This window comes from Heterostelium album (assembly GCF_000004825.1).
Source record: "Heterostelium album PN500 unplaced genomic scaffold PPL_scaffold1, whole genome shotgun sequence".
NCBI lineage: Eukaryota > Evosea > Eumycetozoa > Acytosteliales > Acytosteliaceae > Heterostelium > Heterostelium album.
The window spans coordinates 1,360,595-1,377,397 of NW_008805063.1; the positions used below are offsets into that span (position 1 = coordinate 1,360,595).

The 16,803-nt window shown below is 32.3% G+C and overlaps 8 protein-coding genes across 8 annotated transcripts; 3 read left to right on the forward strand and 5 right to left on the reverse strand.

The window, feature by feature from the left end:
• Positions 1-1,653: 1,653 nt before the first annotated feature.
• PPL_00592 (uncharacterized protein) lies at positions 1,654-4,479 on the forward strand (the record flags this gene model as incomplete). Its single annotated transcript, XM_020571617.1, has 6 exons — positions 1,654-1,868; positions 1,935-3,216; positions 3,275-3,431; positions 3,493-3,705; positions 3,775-4,065; positions 4,127-4,479. 6 exons carry the CDS (start codon positions 1,654-1,656, stop codon positions 4,477-4,479), a joined length of 2,511 nt encoding a protein of 836 aa, XP_020438891.1.
• Positions 4,480-4,690: 211 nt separating this feature from the next.
• Positions 4,691-6,341, reverse strand: PPL_00593 (MATH domain-containing protein; the record flags this gene model as incomplete). Its single annotated transcript, XM_020571618.1, has 3 exons — positions 4,691-4,991; positions 5,075-6,089; positions 6,323-6,341. The coding sequence occupies 3 exons, from the start codon at positions 6,339-6,341 to the stop codon at positions 4,691-4,693; spliced, it is 1,335 nt and encodes a 444-aa protein (XP_020438892.1).
• Positions 6,342-6,399: 58 nt separating this feature from the next.
• PPL_00594 (uncharacterized protein) lies at positions 6,400-7,343 on the forward strand (the record flags this gene model as incomplete). Its single annotated transcript, XM_020571619.1, has 5 exons — positions 6,400-6,486; positions 6,549-6,765; positions 6,831-6,946; positions 7,020-7,106; positions 7,179-7,343. The coding sequence occupies 5 exons, from the start codon at positions 6,400-6,402 to the stop codon at positions 7,341-7,343; spliced, it is 672 nt and encodes a 223-aa protein (XP_020438893.1).
• Positions 7,344-7,440: 97 nt separating this feature from the next.
• PPL_00595 (uncharacterized protein) lies at positions 7,441-7,716 on the reverse strand (the record flags this gene model as incomplete). Its single annotated transcript, XM_020571620.1, has 1 exon — positions 7,441-7,716. One exon carries the CDS (start codon positions 7,714-7,716, stop codon positions 7,441-7,443), a length of 276 nt encoding a protein of 91 aa, XP_020438894.1.
• A 139-nt stretch (positions 7,717-7,855) lies between these two features.
• On the reverse strand, positions 7,856-10,186 carry PPL_00596 (uncharacterized protein; the record flags this gene model as incomplete). Its single annotated transcript, XM_020571621.1, has 2 exons — positions 7,856-8,907; positions 8,989-10,186. 2 exons carry the CDS (start codon positions 10,184-10,186, stop codon positions 7,856-7,858), a joined length of 2,250 nt encoding a protein of 749 aa, XP_020438895.1.
• A 1,070-nt stretch (positions 10,187-11,256) lies between these two features.
• On the forward strand, positions 11,257-12,920 carry PPL_00597 (uncharacterized protein; the record flags this gene model as incomplete). Its single annotated transcript, XM_020571622.1, has 5 exons — positions 11,257-11,387; positions 11,469-11,743; positions 11,869-12,084; positions 12,263-12,459; positions 12,564-12,920. The coding sequence occupies 5 exons, from the start codon at positions 11,257-11,259 to the stop codon at positions 12,918-12,920; spliced, it is 1,176 nt and encodes a 391-aa protein (XP_020438896.1).
• Positions 12,921-13,073: 153 nt separating this feature from the next.
• On the reverse strand, positions 13,074-15,316 carry nola4 (pseudouridine synthase family protein; the record flags this gene model as incomplete). Its single annotated transcript, XM_020571623.1, has 2 exons — positions 13,074-14,782; positions 15,307-15,316. The coding sequence occupies 2 exons, from the start codon at positions 15,314-15,316 to the stop codon at positions 13,074-13,076; spliced, it is 1,719 nt and encodes a 572-aa protein (XP_020438897.1).
• A 401-nt stretch (positions 15,317-15,717) lies between these two features.
• Positions 15,718-16,487, reverse strand: PPL_00599 (uncharacterized protein; the record flags this gene model as incomplete). Its single annotated transcript, XM_020571624.1, has 2 exons — positions 15,718-16,034; positions 16,130-16,487. 2 exons carry the CDS (start codon positions 16,485-16,487, stop codon positions 15,718-15,720), a joined length of 675 nt encoding a protein of 224 aa, XP_020438898.1.
• Positions 16,488-16,803: the final 316 nt, after the last annotated feature.

The window sequence follows — 16,803 nt, forward strand, 5'->3', positions numbered from 1 at the left end:
CATCAATAATTTTTTTTTTTAAATAAATATCATATAGAAACACCCACTAATACATACAAAATAATATTGAAAAATGCAAATAAAATAATAATAGAAATAGAAATAAAAATAAAAAACAACGACAACACAAACAACAATCTCTAAACTAAAACAATATCCATCAAAAATCTAAAATATTAGATTTATTAAAATATATCATAATTTTAATTATCCATAGAAACAAATAAAAATTGTTTTTTTTTGTTAAATTTTTTTGCAAACAAGATTAGTTTATCAGATAATTATTGGAGAAACTGTGACAAAAGAAGAGGTAGTAGTAATACCAATAAATTCAAAACATAAAAACAAACACCCGTTCATGCAATTCTTTTCAATTAAAATATTCTAAATTTATTAAATAATTTATTTAACAAATAAACCAATTTGAATGAAACGGCACTGCGGATATTCAATAATAATAATTTTCAATAGCTATTATTTATACGATATAAATTAAGTTTCACCAGTATTTAGAAGCAATAATATATAATAAAGTGTGTCTATATTATATTAAAAACCATCATCAGAACCTTGAAAAAACGACAATAATAATAAAGGCACCTACAATAACAAACCACATTATCGAAATCATTTCACTCCCACCTGGTAGCTGATATAAAAAGAAAGTTTCATCATATTCAAAAGTTTTTTTTTTAAACAACAGTACTGTTGTTGGAGTTGTAATAATAATAATATATGTTGGTTTTTCACAACAATGATATTGTATTAATTTTATTGTTTTTTTTTTTTTTTTTTTGACACTTCTTGTTTTAATAATATAGTAGTGGTGTGTTGTATGCGTTTTTTTAAAAATTCATCAAACCACATTGTGTGGGTGCCAAAATGCAATTAACCAACTCACTTACTCCTATTATAATCAGCTCCTTAATACTATTTCCCATTTACTTGTTCTATTTTTGTGTTTTATGGTCCAACAACATATGTGTTTTAAGAAATAAGAACTAAAATCAAAACAAAACAGCAAAAAACCGACAATGTTGTATAATTTTTTACATGCCAACAGACACTTCCCATTCGACCCCTCAATCATCTAAATATATTAAATGCATTATAAAGAGATCTCTTTATTTCAAATGTACAGTACAATTTTTAAAATTGAAACCAACAACAATTAAATAACACTATCATCTATATTTGAATGACATCCACAACTGTCAATTTCATTCATCCTCCTACATAAATACCTACACATTATAAATAACATCTACTACAATTATCTATAGATTCAAAACAATAGGATGTAATATATATGATGTATTATTTATTTCTAGAATCATTTTAAATTTTATTTATTTTCTTAACATCATCATCATCACCATCATCATATTGTTGTGTATTACAACCAACTTACTGCAATTGGTATTACATCCAATTGCAACCACCACACCAGTTACTTTACTCTCTCATTTAGTTTTAAATAAACATTGAAAATTTCTAGCATTGTTATTTATTGTTGTTTATAATTTTGATTGAAACACTTTTGTTTTTTTTTTCTTTAGAACACCTGAAATAATAATAATAATATAGTAGTAGTAATAATATCATTGTATTAATTCTCTCTTGTATCATTATTTAACTCACAGGTAAATACTAATGAGTAATAATTCAGTGCAAGGTGATCTATCCCCGGGATCATTTATCGTTATCGAATGGTCTTGGGGGTTGATTACCACTTCCTATCTCATTAGTGTCTTGGGCTCCTATACATACTTTCAGATACTATCTCAACTTGCACTTTCCAAAGGTAGATTAGTTAAACAATTATATCTTGCATTAAGTTCATTATCATTAGGAGGATGTGCAGTTTGGTAAGAAATTTATAAAATAAAATAATTATTTCTATTTAAAATAATTACTTATCAAATATCTTTTAGGAGTATGCATTTCATTGGTATGATGGCATGTAATTTTGTGGGAACACCAGTATCTTTTGATGTTGGCCTGACAATTCTCTCTGGGCTAGTTGCAGTCATATCATGTAGGATATGTCTGATGTTTTTAACAACTAAATTTCCACCTTGGTTAGTCGAATATATTGGAGGTGACCAAGATCATCCACTGCTAATTAATTTACCAACACCCAATCATAATCTTAACAATAATAATAATAATTACGACTATAACGATGATCCAGAGAATGAAATTGGATTAAATCAAAGTTACTCTGGTCTCAAAGTGGGACTTTCATCATCACCTATCTATTTTAATCGCAACTTCTTAGTAAAACCATATTTCAAAGATAATTCCAACTTTCATCTCGAGAGGGAGCCATCGACTCCCGAAATTTCACCACCGGATTCACCGTACGACAGTGAATCGAAGCCACTGTTTTACAATCAATCTTTTTTAAATCCCCAAACAAACACTACAACTACTACAACATCAACTAGTAGTACAACAACAGCCAACATCAATATACCATCTAATAGCAATTCCACCCATAATCACCATCACCATCACCATCACCTTCATCATAATAATAATCGTTCAACACCAAACACTGCGGCTAGTAGCATTAATAGCGAACAAAATATATATTGTATTAATAATGATCATCCAAGTTATTTATCTTCATCAGTTTCATCATCAAACTCATCAAACTCATCGATCTATAAAAACGATACCTTTGTAAATTCACATTCACCTAAAAGCCAGAGCATTGGTTTTGAATTAGAGAATCTAGAGAATCCACTTGATTTTAGTAGCAGTGATTTCCTCAGTCACTCTGGTACAATACCAAAAAAGAAAAAATCATTCTGGATGAAATTCAAAAAATACATATTTCACAATGGATTCATGTCATCCAACATATGGTATAACAACAGGAATACCTTTTTTAGACTTACAGCTGGTAGCTTCTTACTTGCCATCGGTATTTTCGGAATGCATTATACAGGTATGATGGCAATGAGAATGAACGCATCCTCACACTATATCGGATGGATAGTGTTCCTATCTTTCATCATCGCATGGCTGGCATCGTTTGCAGCACTCTATATCACAGCTTTCTCCAACACACATCTTCAACATATCCTCTCGGCAATCATCATGGGACTGGGTGTATGTGGTATGCATTACACTGGAATGAAATCAGTTGATTACTACTACGAAGATATGGGATACACCAACAACGATAATAATTTTTATTTGGCATTAGTAAGTTGGAGTTAAATGTTTCTTGATATTTTGTATGACTAACAAGTAATTTTATTAGAATATATCATTAATGTCACTAATAGTATGTTTCTTTTGTATTGTTTTAACATCGATTGTAAATAAAAGAGTAAGAGATAAGCTATCAAAGTTGACCAACGAATTGAAGATGGAGAAATTAAAATCAGATATCTTAATTAATTCTATTTTACCATCTGGTAAGTAATTAATTGTTTTTAAAATACATTGTTATTTTACTAACCTCTTGATCAATAATAGCAATTAGTAATAAAATGAAACAAGGAGAGATTTATGTTGCTGAAGAATGCTCAGGAATAACAATCATTTTTGCCGATATTGTAAACTTTACAAAAATGACCAATAATTACTCTCCAAAGAACCTTGTATTAATGTTGAATAGATTATATTCACTTTTCGATGATCTATCAGAAACAATGAAATTAGAAAAGATTAAAACTATTGGTGATTCATGTATGTAACATAGTTTAAACATTGTATATTATATTATATTTATTAACATTTTTATCTTTACCTTGTTAGATATGGTAGTTTGTGGATTACCATGGCATATGGATTGTGATGATACCAATACAATTTCACCAGATCTCACTTTTGAAGGTAGCAATCTAGTGGATCAAAAAGTTAGCTACAATGCAAACAAAGCAATCATGTTTGCCAATAACCTTTTAGATTTAGTCGAGAAGGTAAACCAAAAGTATGGTTATGACATCCATCTAAGAATAGGTATTAATACAGGTGATGCTATAGCTGGTGTCATTGGAAAGAAGAGATTCTCTTTTGATTTATGGGGTGACGCTGTAAATGTTGCAAGTAAGTAAAAAAAAAAGCAATTAAAATAATAATAATGATACTAATATTAAAAAATTAATAGGTCGAATGGAGAGTTCAGGTATTCCAGATAAGATTTGTGTTAGTGAAAATACATTTAATCTACTGAGTAAGAAATATGTCTTTGAAAAACAATCGATCACTGTCAAGGGCAAAGGTGACATGGGACTCTATATTCTTAATAGAGACAATCTAAAGAATGGACACTCTGATATATTCGAACCATTCAATGATAATAGTCAACAGCAAGTTGTTATTCCAACGATAAGGGACACCAACTATATCGAAGAGTTTACACCATCGACCTCCTATGTTAAGAGAGGAAATCCACATATATCAAATCATTTCCATTCCTCGAGCTTTATCAACAATGAAGGTGGCAGAGGTAATTCTTAAATCCATCACATAAATGTCACTTTTTAATAAATATTTATACCGACTTCATTTTGGAGCACAAAAAGCTCCAAACATATACAAAGTTTGTTTACTTTTATTAACTTTAAATGCACAACTTTGATTTAATAATAATATAAAAACTATTAATTTGATATTATTTGGAGGATATGGTTGTTAAGTGCACTTCTTGCTATTATTTTTAAAATTGTTATCATTCTTCTTCTAGATCTTCTAAAAGAACTTGATCTTTTTCAATTTCATAAGTATTGATGGTTGCTGTCACCATTATGGTGTTCTTTTCTGTGACGCTCTTGTAAAAGTCTTGGATTGCCATGAAATCAGTCAAACCAAAACCTATCGACTCTTTATAGCAATAATTTAAAAGATGTGATTTGGAACCAATCTCCAATTGAAATTCAACATTGACCGGTTTGACATAGTCAGCCAAACATAAAAAAACACTAATCCATTTATTACTATCTTTATTGAAATTCTTACTGATTTGAAGCTTCCTATATAAATAGATAATTTGTTTTTATATATTAATAAATCTCTTTATATTTCAACTTTAGAATTATTTGATTAGCTTAGTTACCATGTATTATCTAATAAAACGAAAGTATCACTATAGGAGTTTGGTTCATTTTTAGTGGGTACTTTGATTTCGACTGTTATCTTTGAATTGAGTACTTGTTCAACGAACTTGTTGATTCCATCTTTAAAGCATTTGATCTTGTTGTTCATGATTGGCTCCACAGGCTTTGCTTTCAAATACTTTGACTTTTGATAGATCTCTTGGTGTGATCGCATTTCCTCCATCAAATTGAAAGGATCCGGTCTTTTATCCTTCATTTTCGATGTGATATCTCCACTTTTAAAGTTGATAATTGGTACATAGATTGGTTCATCACTATTCACTGAAACAGTTGTATAAACACTATTATCAGTCAATTTTAAAATGTCACCTTTCGTTGAATACTCAATTGAACTATCAAGAATCTCTAATTCTTCATTTTCATTATTATCACCATCCTTACTACTATTACTATTATTATTATTTGTTGTTTGATTATCGTTATTTTTGTTATTATTATTACTATCATTATTATTATTCATCCATTTATTTATTCTCCAATAATGAATGATTTCATTATACATTGTCTTTAGTGATTCCATTGACTTTTCGATTTCATCTTCTATTGGTTTGCGAAGTTTGTACTCTTCAAGTCTGAGTTGTTCATAGATATCTTTGAATACCGATGTGATTTTACCAACCTGTTGCTGTAGACTGTAGGTTGTCTCTGCGTTTTCTCTGAGTTGCTTCATCAAGTCTTTGAATCTGCTATCGATGATATTTTCCTTTCTCAAATAGGTATCTAGTGAAGCATTCGAGAATATATTGTGTTTAAAATGAAGATCTGTGATATCATCAATTGAATAAACATATTGATTGCAATCCAAACACAAAACACGATTAAAATCATTATTATTTATATTTGATTTACAACTACTACATTGTTGATGTTGTTCATTATTATTATTATTATTTTTATTATCCATCTGACGAGTTAACTTCGAGTAAAAAGAACATACTCCACTTCCTCTTTGTCCTACACAAAAAAAAATGTAACTTTTTTTTTTTTAAAAATTTAATTCATTTATTAATTTTGTTTTAACTTTTGTCATTTTTATTAATTTAAAAGATGAATGAAAGAGATATAGATACAGATACATTGAATCATAAAGTATTTACTTTACACAATGAGAATCAATTCTTAAACAAAAGAATACAATATTATATTGATGGTAAAATAAAAACTTTAGATCTTTGTTTAAAACTTACTAAAAAATACTTTCTTCATTACATTTGTAGTAAATCAAATGTTAGTAAACTTGGTTTCACAATTCAAAAAGTCTATTATGTTATACAATGAATATCCTACTGTTATTAGTAATTTAGAAAAGAAACTATCTGATTCAAAAGATGAGAATCAACATTTATTAAATGTATCCTTTTATTTTACTTTTATTTTATTACTTTTTTTATTAACTAATAATTATAATAATAGAAAGTTGAAACTTTAACAAAGTTCTATCAAGATAAATCTATTGAATTAGAGTCGCATATGAATCAACAAACAAAAACAAATCAAGAAACCATTGAAAAGTTGCAATCAATGATAGAATCAATCTCTAACGATTCAATGTGCCAATCGGTTGATCTTCAACACAAAATATTGGATCTAAAAGAACAAAATGATGAATTATCTGATTTTAATAAGAAATGTAATGTATTTTTAATATTTAAACTAAATAATCTATTCTATTTAATTTTTGTATAATATTATTAGTTTTAGAAAAAGAAATACATTATAAAGAATTGATTGAGATTAAAATCAATGATATAAAGTCATTGAATGAATCTAAAAGATTAGCAAGTGAAGAATTAATGAAAAATGATATAAAAGTAAGTAAAAAGAAATTTGTTATTATTTTTTTAATCTATTAGTTTTGATTGTATAATGATATGATATTATTAGATTCAAGAATTAGAAAAACAATTATCCGAACATTCTAGATGTCATTCACAATTAGAATCACTCAAGAAGCTATCTGCCTCTCAAAAAGTATGTAAAGAAATTCATTCATTTAAAAGTATTTATTTGGATTGTTGATTCATATTCTTCAAATACAAATAGCAAAACTATGAAAAGCAAATTGAAGATTTAAAGAAACGATTAGATGAATCAAATAGTTTGTATCTTAACAACAATACATTGAATTACAACAACAAAAGACCAGCAACATCCTCTTCATTTATTTCAAATAGTACATCTTCTACTTCATCAAAACTTTTTAAATAATTAAATACTTTACAATATTGTTATACCTCACACAGTTCATTATTAAATAAAGAACCATTCAATATGTTTTAAAAAAAAAGTTAGTTTGTTTTATTTATTATACAGTTGATTCGGATTTTGATTTCAATGAATCATATTGATCGGTGAGTGAAGCGGTGGCCAATTGTGATTTGATCCACTTGATTGCTTTGATAACGATTTGTTGCCATTGAGTCTTCTTGTCGGTGAAATCCTTGTTGAATTTAGCAACTACCAAGAGTGTGAACCAAACGTTTGGAATGGCTGCGAGTTCATCTGGAACCTTGGAGGAGGTGGCGAATGGCAATGGACCATTCCAACTACCGTTGGCATTCTGCATACGAATCAAATCCATCATCAAGTTACCGGTGGATGCAAATGTCTTTGGCTTAGAGATTGATCCCGACTCTGCAGATGCAAATGACAATGGAACTGCTGATGAAGATGGTGCAGGTGGTGGTCCACCAGAAGAAAAATCACGTTTTTCTGCTCTTTCATAGGTTTTCTTCTTTCTTGGATTCTGATTTTTTCTTCATCTTCTTATCTTTGGATGGCGAAGAGAAAGCAATTGATTGTTGTTGTGGAGCACTACGCAACATTCCACCATCATCGGAAGATCCACTTGAAGCATTTTCTTCTTCGTCGTCGTCATGGTCATCGAAGCAGTCATCCATTAACGAATCGATTGTTGATGATGATGATGATGATGATACTGATGACATAGGACTGATAGCTCCTCCTTTAGCACTCAAACTTCTAGAGTTGGTGACACTTGACTTTCTGAGCACTTGAGGCATTCCTCCACCACGACCACCACCACCACCAGGTGCAGCACGTCTACGTATTGGTCCACTCAAAAGGTCATCATCATACAACTCAACTTGTTGTTTTTGTTGTAAAACATTGACTGTCTTCATGGTTTCTTCAATTGGTGTTTCCGATTCTGCGATGACGACAAACGAGGTGTGGTTGGAAACCAAGTTGTACTTCTTACCGAGTGCAACAATTTGCTCCTTGTGTGAGACTGTCTTTCGAGATTTCTCTTCCTCCTTCTCCAAATCGGCGATGATCAAGTGTGCTGTTAGAGTTTGGAGTGAGCTTCCACTGGATTGGGCCTGTGAGAAGTCCACGGCGATTTCATAAGTTAACTTCTCACCGGTTGGACCGTCGGCTGTTATAACAATGTTCTTGATCAACGATGAATTGGATGGAATCGAATTGACAAGTCCACTGATAATCATTCTCTCTTTGCTGTAGATTGGACGAACAACCTTTGGTGCCTGAATAACATCCAAATCTGCCCAATCCACCTTGATATTAGAGATAATTGGTTCCATAGCAATCGACATCAACTTCATAACACGATTCTCCATCTCAGTGTTGGAATCAATGAAATCATAGTATCCTTTACATGATTTCGAAAGACCAACAACCAAGTTTCTATCTACACCAGATCCAATTCCAAGAGTGAAAATTCTAGTTGTCAATGAATCTTTTCCAGCCAAATCAATAGTTCTATCACGATCTGAAATCTCACCATCAGTTACTATTGGAATTCAATATCGAATTAGTTAGTTAACTACTAAAATTATAAAATTTGAATAATTTATAAAAAGAAAATACTTACAAATAAATAATTGTCTTGGATATTGTGGATCATAAGCTTGTGCAAAAATTGCTTTCAATGGTGCGTACAATTCAGTTCCACCCAAGTTGGCATCGATTTTCGAGATGTATGCACTTGCACTCTCAAGAGTGGCATCGGAATAGATCTGTGAGGTTGGGAATAACGATTTGTGTGACGATCCAAACAACCAGATGTTGAACTTTGACTTCTCAGTGAGAGATCTCATGAGGATTTCCAGTGCCAACTTTGCCTTTTGAATTTGTGAACCCGACATGGAACCTGAACAATCGATCAAGAAAATGAATTCAGAGTGTTGATCTACATCCTCTGGTGTGACAGTCAGTGTTGGATAGAAATTGAGACCAACTGCATACTCTGCTGGTGTGGTCTCTGTTTTCTCAATGAAATACGATGGCTTTTCTTGGTCTGCTTTTGGCTTGATTGAGATAATGATATTCTTCTTGACACCTTCTTTACTCGATAGTTTAACGGTTGCTTTGTTATCGGTGATCTGTTTATCGGCAGAACTCCAATCGTCGACTGCAATCGATTGGATTTGACTGGAGAGATTCACTGTGAGATTCAATTTGAAATCAAACTTCTTGTCGGGGAACATGAATCTGTGCAAACAAAAGTGGAGATCTTCGAGGTGTGTTCCAATCTCAGAGACAGTGGTGACACTGACAGTGACTTCCTTTCCTGGTGGAATGTTTCCGATGACGGTGGAGAATGTTCCAGAGCTGTTTTTCTCGACGAGGAACGCTTGGTTACCGCTGGCAATGGCATCGTCGTATTTCTCTGCGGCAGCTTGACGCTCTTTGATCTTGGCAAACAGCACCTTACCGTCGTAGGTAACAACGAATTTATTGACGGCGGCGTAAGGTGGCAATGGCATTTCGTATTTAGCTTCGACCGGTGTAGTTGAATCGTTCTTGTATTGCTGAGTCATTACGGTGGTGACAGTGGCGTCGCTGACAACGGCATCGACTTGGTAATCTGTCAGTTGGAACACCGCTTGATTGGTAATCTTGGGAGCGATCAAACCACAACAACGCCTGACCTGATTACTCTCCAAACGATTGAAAAACAGTGAATAACTTGCATTCTCTGGTACTCCATTATCCTTCTTTGAAGATATAGTTGAAGTAGATGTGGAGGTAGATCCTCCAGTGAATCTATTTTTTATTGATTGAAACATAACTATTTATTATTATTCAATAAAACTAACTAACTAATTTACAAACAAACTAATTATTACTATAATTATACTACTAATTTACAAACTTTCTAAATATTTTTTATCTTTTAATTTAATTTTAAACTATTTATAATGAAAATAATTACTTTTGGAAAATCTTTATTTATATTGTTTTAATTTTAATTTGGTGCAAACAAATTGCCTAAAGAAGATTTTTTAAAATCAAGAATTTTTTGAAAAAAAAAAAAACCTTTTTTTGTTTAAAAATTTTCAAAGATTGGGTGCATTTTTTATTTTGTTGGAGCAAAACCAGAAAAATTTGTGAATGACTTGTGTTAAAAAAAATAGACAAATAAATATTTGTAACGATACCAATTATGAGTGTTTTAATCATATCAACCAACTGATCAAATTATACTTTATCTAATAGATTCTGAAAAAATAACAATAGTCTGTCAAAATAACAAAGAAAAAAAAAACAAAAAAATTTTATATTATATATTTTTTTGACACTCGAAACGAAGATATTCAATTAATCCAAAGAGAAGACAAATGGTCATCACTATTCAATAAGCAACCAACTGCGACTTTGAAAGTGACACAACAGAATAAAAGTGGTTATTCGCAAGCAAAGCACATCAGTTGAGAAGTTCCTCCAATCGAAGTACAAACCTATCGACTCTAACACCACCACTCTTTAGAATACCACTATGAGAAGACTATTGTTAATCTATTATAATATTAAATATCTTTTCTTAATATATATATAAGATTTAAGAACATAAACTCAAAAAAGAAAAGGTTACTTTTTTTTTAAACAATTAAGTCAGATCTAAAATTTTCTTCCACCTTCTTATTTTAGATTGATTTTGATTGATGAAATTTTTTATCTGAAAAAGTATGAGGTATTTTTAGATAAAAAAGGTTTTTTGATTTTTGATTTTCTTTTTTGGGTGATGGTTTTGATATCAATCAACAGTTTTTATATTATTTGCTTTTTTGTTAAATTGAATCAACATTTAAATATATAATATATAACATAAGTATATAAACTTTTTTTTTTTAGATAAATGTCTTTTTTAGATGGAGGTAATGGTTTGTTAGATGATTCTATTACTATTGGATCCGACAAGTTAAATGAATGTTGGGAAAGTGTTATGGTCTATGGGAGAATACCTGTTCCAAGACATGCTCATTCATGGTAAATAATAATAAGTTTGATGAATCACATCAACCGAATCGAAAGAAATAATAATAATAATAATAATAATATTGCTATTAGTACTTTGATAGGTGATACTATATGGATATTTGGTGGATACGGTTTGGGTGGTGTACATCTTGGCGATTTGAATAGATTCGATATTCTCACTGGCCAGTGGCATCGTATAAAGACAAGTGCGAAAATCAATGCGAGACACTCACACACTGCCGTGGAGTACGGTGGATGTCTATGGGTGTTTGGTGGCATCGGAAAGGGATCCGATGACAATGTCTATAACGATTTGTGGATGTTCTCACCGGCCACCGATCAGTGGACACAAATAACACATCGTGGTAACTACCATCCTGAACCGCGCTGGGGACACACCGCACTCGTTATAGGCGATTCAATGTATGTCTATGGTGGCATGAATTTCTCGTTCTTCAACAACGTGATTCGATTCGACTTTAAAACACAGGAGTGGAATCATCTGCAGGTTCGAGACAGCCAGATCTCGCCGGTTCCGCATGGACGCCAGTACCACGGAATGGCGGCGATCGGCAACAAGCTGATCATAGTCGGTGGCTACGACGGACTGGTCTGTCCGAACGACATGTACGAGCTGAATCTCGACACGATGGTTTGGCGTGGAATCATGGCGGCCAACGGCAGACACGTCATTCGTCGTGGCGCTGTAACGCTCTCTCAGAACGGAGTGATCTATCAATTCGGTGGGCGAAACAAGAATCTTACAGACTCGCTCTTTCAATTCGATACGGAAACACTCACTTGGAGTGAACTGCTACTCGATGATCGACCTTCCAAGAGACAGTTTGCAAGCGGTGTCATACATAACAACTGTTTATATATAGTGGGTGGACAGAGTGATTACAATGAGAACGATATCTACCGATATCAACTTGATAGAAAGAAAAACAATCAACCATCATCATCATCATCGCTATCATCTACCAAACAACTATCATTGAATTTCGAGACATTAGTAGATAATCCTATTTTCTCTGATATCAAATTCCTAGTAGAAGATAAAATTATAAATGCACATAAAGTATGTTTTATATATATATAGACTATTATTTTATTTTGAATGTTATGTTTTACTAATATTATTATTATTACTATTGATTTTTTAAACAAAAAAAAAAAAAATAGTGTATATTATATTCTAGAAATCAACATTTTAAAGCAATGATAACAAGTGGAATGAAAGAAAGTACAGAAGATATCATTACAATATCGGATGTATCATATGAAGCATTCAAAGCGATCATACATTATATATATACTGGACAATTACACTTTCACCAAGTCGACATTCTGGAACTGCTCTCGTTGTCTGACCGATACCTCATCGACGATGTCAAACATCAATGTACTAAATATTTAATCAATCACATCAATTCCAATCAAACCAACTTGGCATCTTTGAAAAGTATAGCAGAAACCTTTAATCTATCGGATCTATTGAAAAAGATATTAATAATAGAAGATAATAAAATTAAAGAATAATGATATAATGAGTTTGTTATGTTTTCAAAAAAAAGATTTATTTAAATTATATTGTTGCAAAAAAATAGATTAGGTTGGTTGGTTGTTTGTTGTTGTTGTAAGAGTTGATAAAGATATGTTGTTGTTGTTGTTGTTGTTGTTGTTGTTATTCATTTATTCGGATTTCTTCTTCTTCTTATCTTTGGCTGGAGATTCTTCTTCGTGAGAACGTTTCTTGTCCTTCTTGCTGCTGCTCTTCTTTTCTTTCTTTTCACTCTCATCGTCGGATCCCTTCTTCTTGCTGCTGCTCTTCTTTTCTTTCTTCTCTTCCTTATCTTCCTTCTTGTCCTTCTTGCTACTCTTCTTTTCCTTCTTTTCACTCTCATCGTCTGAATCCTTCTTGCTGCTCTTCTTGCTGCTCTTCTTTTCCTTCTTCTCCTCCTTCTCGTCGTCAGAGTCAGCCTTCTTCTTCTTATCCTTCTTCTCTTCCTTCTTCTCCTTCTTCTCCTTCTTTTCTTTCTTCTCTTCGACCTCGCTGTCGGATGAGTCGGCGACAACCGACTTCTTGGCTGGAGTTGCAACTTCCTCTGGAACGACTGGTTGCTTTCTGGCTGGCTCGGCTGCCTTCTTGACTGGAGTGTCAACGGACATGCTGTCACTGTTGTTATTGTTGTTCTCACCACTGTAGTAGACATAGTTTGATTGCCAGTCGGAAGGAGTGTTCTCATTTGGCTTTCCAAACTTGTCCAACTTTCCGTCTCTGATCATCTCCTTCTTGACCTTGGCCTTTGGACCGAGACCCCACTTGACTGGGTAGACATCTCTGTCCATGATGACTCTCTTGATGGTGGCAACGACACCGTGGTCGCACGACGACAACGAAGCGGTAGTCATCTGAGCGATACCGATAGCGATAGCTTCACCCTTGGTGGTAATCAAAACGACCTCTTCGTTGACTTCGATGTCCTGTTCGTATCTCAACAAACCTGGAATCATCAACTTGGCACCGTAGCAGATGGCGTTGATAGCGGAATCCTTGACGACGATACGCTTGTAGTTGGTGAGAACGGCTTCCAATGGCTGGATGACACGACGCAAGTAGGTCTCATCCTTGTTGTTGTCGTACTCGTATTGAGCGTCCTTGATATCGTGCATGGTGACCATGTTGGACTTCTCCGACATGATACCGGAACGGACACGACGCAACTCTTGCATGTGACCACCGACACCGAGCAACAAACCGATGTGAACACACAGGGTACGGATGTAAGTACCGGCTTCACAGTCAACCCAGATCAAACCGAGATTACGCTCGGCGTCGTACTCGAGCAACTTGGATTGATGGATGGTACGAACTCTCAGTCTCTTCTTGACGGCCGACTTTTCTGGTGGACGTTGGAAGAGTGCACCGGTGAGTGTTCCGACTGCCTTGGCGAGATCGTTGGTGTCGTCGATGGCGCTGTGTAGACGCACGATACCCATATACTCCTTACCGGCACCCTGTTGTGACTTGACGAGACGAGTGGCACGCTCGATACAAACGATCAAACAACCGGTTACCTTTGGATCCAAAGTACCAGAGTGACCGGTCTTCTCGACCTTCAAGATGTTCTTGACCCACGAGACGACTTCGTGAGACGATGGATTCGATGGCTTGTCGAGATTGATGATACCATATCTAACGTAATCCTTGATTGGTCTCTTCAATGGTGAGTTACCACTTGGAATTGGTGTGTAGTGACCGGTTCTAACCAACAATTGGTCGTAGTTCTTCAAGAGAAGTGGCCATTTCGAGGTATCGAGAGCTGGTGTCTTCTCTGGCTTGATCGAGTATTCCTTCTCTTCAGTGTTGGAAGATGATGAGGATTTTGATTTCTTTTTATCTACAAATAAATAAATTTAAAAAATAATAATCAAATTAATAAACAATTAAAAAAATAAGCTATTTTAAAACAACTATTAGATCCATATCCCATCTTTTTAAAAAACAAATGAAAATCATATTCGTTCAATTCCACACTAAATTATTATAAACTGGAATTTGAGTTGAAATTGAATTGAATTGAATTTTTGGTAGTATCTAATAAATGCAATCCCAAACAAACAAAAACTATGTAACTGTATGATTATGATTAATTTTTATCCATTTTATCCAAATCAAAAAAGAAAAACTATTATTATTCCTTCTGCATATTATTGTATGAAATTGTAATTTCTGTGCTGAATTAATGTGCCTAATTTTTGTATTATTGATAACACTAACTTATTACTACTATTTTTTTTTCTTTTCTTTTATTTATTTTTTTTTTTTTCTTTGTTTGATCTTAGTGACTGAATATGCTGTATCGGTTTGTTTAAAGATGGGAATTGGGAATCTATAGATTGTTTTTCTTTTTCTATTTCTTACCTCCAGACATTATTAATAAATATCAATATATAAATAATTAAATAAATATTAACAATCAACTATCAAGCTAAAAAAATGATAAAAATCGATTGTCTTAATAAAAATTCGATTCGTTTGTTGTGAAATTTTTTTTATTTATTTTTATTTTATTTTTTAAAAATTCAACAAACGAAAAAAATTTTTGCAATGAGGTTGGATGTAAAATACTAGTAACGTTTTAAAAAAATGTGCACATTAATTTAATATTATTATTATGATTATTATTATGTTTTATTTGAAAATTTAATTGGCGATATTAATATATACATGATTATAATATATAATTGGAAAAACACAGGAAAGAATTTACAAAATGGGATTGATTTTTAACATTCAACTGTTCTTCAAAATAATGATTATTATTTGTTTGTCTCACTTTTTGCTTGCTTCAGTAACGATTGCAGTGTATTTTGAGCTTGTTTTACTGTTATCTGTTGATGATGACGACGATGATGAGGATGATAATGATAATGGTACCGATACTGGTGCAGAGGAGCTCTTATTTGGTGTAAGAGGTAATACTGATTTCATTGAATCATTATTGGATTTGTTTGTTGTTGTTATTGATTGAGGTACCGATGATGATGTTGTTGCTGCTGTTGAAGTCAATTCACTTGGCGGTACATATTGTTTTGGTGTAAAAGTTCTATAAACTGCGAATGAAATCAATCCAAATGTTAATGCAATACCTATTTTTAATGTGATGATATAAGATTAATGTTAGTTTTAAATGATCATTAAATATTATAAAAATTATTATTATTTATTTTGTTGTATACAATACCCCATGCATATCCACTCATCTTTAAGAAACCACGATAGAATTCATTGATTTGAAATTTAGGTGATGGCGAATTTGCATTCGAATCGATCGGTCTGTTCTTAAAGAAATCACTCAGATTCTCAGCTACTTTGTAGGCACCATCTACATTCTTCTTGACATTTAGAGTATCGAAAAGTTTTTCTTTGTTGTTGCCGCCACCGCTACTACTCTTTGTTTGATTATGACTTTCCTTGTATTTTTGTTGATTATGACTTTGTTGCTCTTCGAATTGCTGTTGGTTCTTTACTCTATCTTTATTCATAAGATTATCCAATCTCTTTTTTGCATCTGCACCTAAATCCTCTAATTTTTTAGACATTTATTTATTTATATCTTTAAATAATATTATTTGTTCAATTATTTATTATTAATAATTGAAAGTAAAAAAGGAATTAAAAAAAGTTGTTGTTGTTGTTGTTGTTGTTTTAATTAAAACACAACAATACTATTTAAAAATCACCATTTTCATTTTTGATGTTCAACAATCACACACACAAATACGTTTAATATTTTACACAAAAAAAAAACACAAAGTAAATATTATCCTAATTAAAAATTTATTCTATGTTAATTAATTAAAAATTTATTCTATGTTATTTTTGTTCTATGACAAAATATCTCTCTACAATTTCAAA